Source organism: Micropterus dolomieu, linkage group LG16 (assembly GCF_021292245.1).
Source record: "Micropterus dolomieu isolate WLL.071019.BEF.003 ecotype Adirondacks linkage group LG16, ASM2129224v1, whole genome shotgun sequence".
Taxonomy (NCBI): Eukaryota; Metazoa; Chordata; class Actinopteri; order Centrarchiformes; family Centrarchidae; genus Micropterus; species Micropterus dolomieu.
This window is the reverse complement of record NC_060165.1, coordinates 4,713,166-4,721,581: the sequence shown is the minus strand read 5'-3', so window position 1 is coordinate 4,721,581 and position 8,416 is coordinate 4,713,166. Positions and strand designations below refer to the sequence as shown.

Here is an 8,416-nt window from a genome sequence, read left to right as displayed (position 1 = left end):
CAATGCATGGAAACATCATTTGGATCAGAGAATAGAGCCTAACCTATGCTGGATGTGTAGGAGCTGTGTATTCCTCCAGGTGTAGTATACTGGTGCTTTTTAAGTATTTTTGTCCCTTGTCTTAATCATTCTATTTCTTTTGGCCTGCCATCAAGTTACACTCAGAATTAACATTAATTGGCAGCAATAGCAATATGACCTGTCGATGGCACGTTGGTCATTTCACCTGGAGAAAGTGACGTCACTGCTGGCTAAAAATGAAGTGGTTAGGGCTGGGCGATGTGGCCAAAAATGTTATCACGATAACGATTCATATCATTCGGCTGATTTTTTGCTCCTGACTGAAAGTTGAAGAAACCAGATGGTTAATTATGTGGTTAAACTTAATGGTCAGAATGGAACAAACAGTGGATCGCTTAACAAATGTGAGGGAGTTAACATTCAAAACTATTGTGATTTAAAAAAAAAAAATGAACAAATCTGATTAGTAAATCTTTTTTCAGTCCCTTTTCCTCAACAAAATTTATATTTTTAATAGAAAAATTAAGTGCTAATTTGTTCGTGATTCAAATGAATTAAACCAAATATTTATTGACGATATATTGAGCATTTATTGATATTGAGGAAAATTATATTGCGATCAGTACTGTTGCCCAGCCCTAATGTCACCTTAGCTAATCTGTGTAATATTTGCAGCACAGCAACACCTGCACGCTGAGGTAGACAAACGGTACAGTAAAGGCAGAATCAAAATCAGATCTGCTTTATTTTAGCCAACGCAGATCCATGAAAACATGTCCTGATCGGACCTGATGCTGAACTTCAAAACTCAAATTCTTGCAGTTGTAATGGCTCAGTTGTAAGTGTAGTGTTGTTGCTACTACTACTACTCAACTACTGAAAGGTAGTTCATTATGTGTAGCTAACTTCATCACCCCTGTTGTACTCCAAGCAGCTTAAAATTGGCCTCAGGAGTTATTTGCAAAATGCTGTTTGACCGAGATCGGATGACAATCAAATGTTAATCAAAATTAATTGCCATGTGTCCTCCAGTATTTGTAAATTACCTTCTCTTCTTTCTCTTTAGCATCACTTGAGAGTCAGCTAAGATGGCAGACATCGACAAGTAAGTACAGCGTCTACTAGTGCTACTCTGTATCAAATGCTTCTAACAAAAAAATACTCTCCCCTTTTGGTCTAATTGAGATCACGATTTATTTCACGATAATCCATTGATTTTTACAGACAAATTTTTATTGTACTGTTTTCACATCCATGTTGTGCTGCACTTCTGCTAATGTACAAATCTGTGCATCAGATGACAAGCAAAGACTGGTCCTTAAAGTGCATCGTCTAGAAGAAGCTAACATTTTGTTGATCTGGTAATCAGTGCTTGCTTTTTGTGCTTCTATGTTTAAGTAGGCTATGTAGATAAATGGTTCTTTTTTTTTTTTTTATTTTGTTGAACTGTTTTTTATGATTGGTATACACAGGGTGTTTAATTTTGAAAATCGACCGCGATCTCTCTATGCCGTTCTGTGCCTGACTTCCTGGCCAGGGGCAAGTTCAGCGCCAACAAAACTTAGCAAAACGTTTTTAGCAACGGAAACGGTGGTGCCTCAAACACCCCGTTGTGTATGCAAGCGCCATGCATTTGCCTGCCTTTTTAACACCGTTGCGTTTACAAACTTGTTGCACATTATTGGGTAACACCTGTGACATGCCCACCAAGCAGAAGAAAACATACCTCGAAGCATGAAACATGATGTTCAATCCGAAAATGTTGCGAACCGGTGCAAAATGATTTGAGATTGAACTTGTCCCAGTTTGATCTGCTTTGTGCAGCTTGATGCGGCTTCCGTCTAAAATAGATTGGGTATTCTTCGTGGAGCGGAGCCAAGTGCTTCATCTGGCACACCCTGCGTCTGACTCCCAAGCATTGACTAGAAGGGCCCGACCAGCTCTGGCAGCAGCGGACGCATGCGGACTTGTGGACTTCGCTGTCTACTCTGGACTGCATGCAGCCAAATTGCAGCAGAGTTTTCCATGAGCAGAGCACGCATCTTAAACGGCAACATTGCTGTCGGTCATGTTCATTTAATTATGGGAAGTTAACATCGTAATCGCGATCAATCTTTGATTAATTGTGCAGCTCTATATACAACATGATTAAACCCATAGAGGGCAGTGCAGCTGGCTCTCCTTCAATAAGCCCTAATTGGAAACATGTTGTTTACTAAGGCTAGGGCAGTTTGGGATGCCACGTCCGGGCTCAGGTTTCATTGTTGCTGTTTGACACACAACATAAAAGGCACCTCACAAAATCTGAGCGATGGATCTTCACATCGACTCTCACTTGTCACAAAACAGGGATGGATGCCGGCATGCACGCACTTGTCCACTGTTGGTCATTGATTTTCACCTTGTGCTGCAGACTGATGGGTGCAGGATTATAGGCCATGCTGGTAAAGCTGTGTGTTCAGTATTGAGCTCTCCTGCACTGCATCTTGAAGTAGGGTGTCATATTTCAGTGTTTTGGAACAGCATCATGAAAAAGAAACCCTCCAGGGTTGATTACTGCTGGAGTTTAGCGCTATACTGGATCCCATGTTTTAAAACACAGAACTGTATGTTGTCTGGGCAGGGAATACGACTGAACTAAATTCCTCCTTCCCATCATCAAATGTGTTTTAGCAAGGCATGCAAATAGGACTGCAGCTTTAGTTTATTAGAATTGTGCACTGTACCGATCATCCGTATGTTCATACTTTGAAGCTTTAGGGGTGAATTTGTGAGTTTAATAATGTACTGATGTATTAAATAATTGATCATTTGTGAGATGATTTAAGACTCGAAGTGTTTTCAGTTTTGGTTTGCAGATGCTGGTAGGGTTGCCAAAGTCAGTTGCTTCCTCAACGTAAACGTGCCAGAAGTAGTTTGGTGGTTGGTGTTCATTCTGTGCACTGAAACAGTCTGAAGAGTCTGTGTTTTGGCTGACCTTCCCTTCTGCCTTCCTCCCCCTTTGTGTCTCCTCGAGCAGCAAAGACCAGGCTGAGATGGATCCGGCAGATATGGAGGACGTCGAAGAAGTGGAAGAGGAAGAGACGGGAGAAGATGAAAACAGCAAAGGTAAGTGTCTTAAAATGCAAAATTGTTAATGTCAATTTTGCAGTGGAGAATGCATAAATTACATGATTAAAATATTGAAGTTTTTAATCGTTTGGGTATATAAAAATGTATTTCCATTAGCAGAGTTGGTCTGAACCCTGTGTGCTTCTGCCTGGTAGCTAAACCGAAGAGAGTAATTTGCATGACATGATTTTGAATTGTAGTTCAGAGCTGGGAGGCACTAATCTGTTTTATTTTGGTATGTCGATGCTGTTTATGCATCCTTTGATGCTCCATAAATGATTCAGACACATTATGATGTATTAGCCTACTCATACCTCATTGTGGACAGATATAGATGGCTGTTTGGCCTTGTCTATTTATAGCAAGTTTGAATAGTCTTTTAAAAGCTAGACTTGAAAGAAGGCACATTCTGGCTGCTTGCAACTGATCTGTCATAGCGACCACACTCAGGAAAGCCTTATTTGAGGCCTGCAAGCTGAGGGGAGATTAGAAATTAATGAGTAATACAGTTTTAGCTTGCCAGTGTTAACAGGCAGTGAAAACTTGTGCTAGGAAATAGCATATCACAAATTATTGCCCCATTTCCACTGCATGGTACCAGCTCGACTCGCCTTTTTTTTGGTTTTCCATTGTGGAAAAGTTGTACCTGCTACCCAGGTACTTTTTTTCACGTCACCTCTGTCAAGGCTGCTGTGAGACATTCAACCTCAAAAGGGACCCACAATGCTCAGATCATGAGATTCGTGGAAGTGAATAATTAAAAAAAAAAAAAAAAAAAAGGTGAACTATGCCTGCTGCCCCCAGAGTGTAAATCATACAGCAACCCCCATCCACATGTTTATTCAACATTGCAGATGGCGAATAGGGATGCATAAATGCTTTACCTACGGATGGGGCTGGCAATGGGGCAGTGGATACGGCACTTGCCTTTGGTATGAGACCTGGGTTTGATTGCCATTGTGACACATCCACCAATGTGTCCCTGAGCAAGACCCTAAACCCCTAGTTGCTCCAGAGGAGTGCAATCTGACATATTTAGCAATTGTAAGTCGCTTTGGATAAAAGCGTCAGTGGAACTTAGCACCAACACTGACAGGGCGACTGGTATTATAGCCTTAGCCATGTTAGTCAAGCTAACAGCAATGTCGCTGCCATCCAAATGATAAACCCCAAATGAGAGGTCAGAGCTGGAGGATCCCCTCGTGAGATTTAGATCCTCTGTATGGGAGCATTACGGCTTAGTGACAAAGATGAGTCAAACTGTATGCTGCCATTGTTTATCTAAACCGGTATGTCTGTGGAAACACTTCAGACATGTCATTTACGACTGTATCACCCCAAATGTGTCGATTGGTGAAACGAGACAAATGGACTGGAAGGCGAGTCCTTCTCTCTACAGCATCCAGGCAACCTCTCACTGCAGACTTGGACCATGCCAAAGGTATAACTAATGCCATTGGAAACTTTATGGATGCAGCTATGTGACTGTACTCGTCAGAATACAAAATTTATGTATATGGTCAAAGTGTTTGAGTCCTGCTACAATGTGTCTCGTGCATTTTAGTCAGTCCATTGTGCCTTCCCTGTATAAACAAGTGAAAGCTGCAGTTTGTTTATAATTAACAGATCAGTCTTAGGATGCGTTACTGACATTTGTTGTTGACAATAATCCAGTATTGAGTGTTGGAGTAAGAATTATGGCCATTGTTGAATGTTTACATTTTTCAAAATTAATGTTATTTTCTGCTTTGTTTTCTTTTGTTTTACTGCTGTACCGAGGAACATATCGCACTGTGAATTTTGTGTACCGTTAGAACCCTACCGTCTACATTTACAGAGCATTGTTATTGTGTATCCTAAGGAAGTGATGGAAGGAAATGGACATTACACGCCTTGTCATATAAATATCCAACAGTCTTGAGGCTATTTTGTCATAACGTTGAGAAACAACTGGCTTATGTAGAGCAGCACATCAGGAGCGTTATTCAGTTATACTCCAATAATCTGTAAGTATCAAATACTAAGCTCTGAAGGCTTTAACAGTCATAGGACAAAGTTTGACATTTCCTCAGTGATTGAAAAAAGCTGTTATGGTCAGTTAGATTTTAGTAGAGCAGTAGATTCAGATGTGATGGAGCATGATACAGTAGTGGTTAAAGAAGTTTCTACTGATGGGGGTGTGGCAAAGATAGATTGAGGCACTTGTATCACCTCAAAAGGAAACTGGTCCTGTGGTGGCTGACATATCCAGCAAAAGAGCTTTTTGTATCAAAGCATCCAGCCTGTGTTGTGCAGCTTGTGTTCTGTGAATTCCGACAAGCATAAGAGTGTAGTTATTTGACCGGATGTGGAGCCTTGGATGGCTTATCTGTGCTAGTTGGTAACGCATTACAAACAAAATGCCCAGGATGTGCCAAAGGAGAAAAGTGACTTCCAATCTCTTTAATCTTCTCACCTGCCAGCCGTGATCTAACTGAGCTTTGATAGGTACATCAACGTGTCGGACACTTAGATTGTACCATCTGTCGCCTGTCTGGTTGCACAGAGGGAGAGCACCATTTATTGCTGTCTGCTGCCTATTGTGTCTATGCAGCGCTGGCACTTTGCACGTTACTAACCAGTGTTTATTCAAAGTTTACCTTGTATACTTCAAGTCACACAACAGGCAACAGCAGGTATCAAACGTGTGACTGAGAGATGACGGAATGCTTTAAGCAGGAAACTGCTCTCGTACTCTGCTCCACCCTGTTTGCATACTGAAACACGCACACTTGCAATATACCTCAGTATGGCTCAGATATTGCAGGGAAGAATAAGTCAAACTGACTTGGAAGAAATACAAAGAAACATGCGTGCAGCTGGGGATCCCTGCCCTGAACATGAATTTGCTTATTTGAGCAAAGCATTCATTTAATAAAACCTCCTACTTAGTCCAGTTTTTTGTCTACAAAATGTGAGCAAAATGTGATCCTTTTCACACTCCTGAGTTGAGTTGATTTAACTGCCTTTATATTGCACTTTTGACTGTATATGTGGGGTTTGTGTCCTCAGCTCGTCAGCTGACTGTGCAGATGATGCAGAATCCACAGATCCTGGCTGCACTACAGGAGAGGCTGGATGGTCTGAATGGCTCGCCGTCAGGGTACATGGAGAGGTGAGACATACAACAAAAGACTCACTAAACAATTGAACCAAACACGCCAAGTTAGGTGCAGGCCAGGCCAATATGAGGAAAATCTTATCTGCTATGTGCAATAAAATAAAGGGGGGGTGGGAGCAGACACAGCAGGACAGAGGCTGCAGCTTGATGATAATAAATACTGCGGTCTTTAGCCTCCCGGACCAAGTTAATATCTCGTTTCAGTCCCCTTACCTAATTAAAACTAGTTTTCTCAGTTGTCGTGTTTCAGGCAGTGTTTCACGGTGTTTGTCACGCATGTACATATCGCGATGACAATGAAGATATGACTTATGGGACAGCACTAGTTGGGTGCCTGAAAGGCACCAGCCTTCAAGGGGGGGGGGAGGAGAGCACGCCATCTTGGAACCAAACCGGCTTTTATATAGGCTGCAGTCAAGTCAAAAAATCTCTGGCTGCTGCTTGGACTAGTCGGGAGAGAGTGTCGTTATATGACCCAGTAATAAGTAGAGTAGCTAATATTACTTTTTAAGGTGTAGGCCTATATGCTAAGTAACTAGTAGGTAATGGCTATAGGCCTATTATTTCTGAGTAACTTGCCTAACACTGACTATAAGGATCGGATAAATTGGGTATGTTTTGATCATTGCTTGTTAGAGGCTAGGCCTATCTAATGTCTGACGTTTTTTTGATCACTCATATAGCCTATATACACTTTCCTGTATGAATGGTTGCCTTTAAGTCCTTATCTTAAAGGTTTTGGCACGTTAGAAATTAATTTCTTGTGAATGGTTGTGACAGGGTTTATAAGGCCTTTTCAGACAGCTTTGATCTGCAAGGTCGCTCTGCGCTCCTCAACAGACAGGCAAACAAGCACTCCGCGGTAACCATGGCAACGACTTCTGTGTAACTGGCGCAATCAAATGAAACTGTCCCGGTGCTTCTCGTCTCGCGCACATGCCCGCTGCCAGAGTCAAGATGTCAAACTTTTTCCTACAGTTTATCAACAGAGTGATGTGGTGGTTTTTGATCTGAGTTTCCAGAATAATAACTGTTTCTTTAACAGTTAGGCCACCAGGTCTTAAACAGGCAATGACCTTTGCTGCTGTCTCATTCATTAAAAAGAATCTCTGTCTCAGTATATTGTCCTGCTTTTTGCCCTTTGCTGATCACATGCCTGTCAAGTATCATAATATGCGTTTGTATTGCAGAGATTTTGCTAAATGTGGTCAATGGATTTTATCGATAAGTTTGACAACGTGCGTTGCTTTAAATGTTGCTGTCGCAAGGACTTGTAGGACGGCATTATCTTTTTTTCGTAAAGGATGGTCCGGTGCACCTTCTGCTAAAGGAGATAAGAAAGGAAGCATTGAGGCACCTTTCCTTAGCTTTTATTCAGCCAGCTCTTATCATGACTGCCACTGAAATACTACTTGTTCACTTCACTCAGTTAGGAACCGTCATAAGCAAAAAATACTTCTCGACCGCAGCCATAGATTCCCAGCAGGTGAGGCCAGTCCCTCAATGATGGGCCAAGGGCCACCGCAGAGTGCAGTGATGTTGAGCGTCTGTAAGGACTAAAGCAGGGAAGATGCTTTTGCAGTTGGCTACACAACATCTGATATAAAACCTTTTAAGGGAAAGGCTGCTAAACACTTTTTATTGGTCAAAACTAAAGTATTTTCATAATATTCAAGTTGTCATTACATTGTAAAACATAAAATCGAGCTAGATTTGTTTTTCATCTAAAACGTCCTCAGTACCTTGCACAGCGGATGTTTTTAACCACTCTATTGAATCCCCTTGCTGTGGCCCATCAGTCGTAGGTTGTAATTTACTCACAATTGGATGGTAGGTGGATGTTTTTGCCACTCCAAATGCATCTTTACATGCTAATTAGTTTTTTAAGTAGTGATTGCGGCTTGTTGAGCAGCGATGCTTTTATGCAAATCAAGCTCAAGTGAAGTTCAGTCATTTATGTTTAGCAGCAATTTTCAAGTAAGAGACTAAATCCACAGGTGAGGATACATTAAGTAGCATTCAAAGTAGCCTTCAACCTGCCACTGAATGGCTGAGCCCATACAGAGGCTACAGTTAGATTTCATTGTGCTGCTACTCGGCTCTTCACATGAGAATGTCAAGTCT

The 8,416-nt window shown here is 41.6% G+C and overlaps 1 protein-coding gene across 6 annotated transcripts in view; it reads left to right on the top strand.

Moving 5' to 3' along the window:
* nap1l1 (nucleosome assembly protein 1-like 1) overlaps window positions 1-8,416 on the top strand; it is a 30,342-nt gene that overhangs the window by 7,220 nt on the left and 14,706 nt on the right. For 4 of the 6 annotated variants that reach the window (XM_046071826.1, XM_046071825.1, XM_046071827.1 and 1 more), the window contains 2 exons: window positions 3,041-3,129; window positions 6,184-6,286. In XM_046071826.1, coding sequence (XP_045927782.1) covers window positions 3,041-3,129; window positions 6,184-6,286 — 192 coding nt within the window. Of the gene's footprint in view, window positions 1-1,087; window positions 1,127-3,040; window positions 3,130-6,183; window positions 6,287-8,416 lie in introns of those variants that run through there. The other 2 variants (XM_046071829.1, XM_046071830.1) reach the window with 1 other exon arrangement.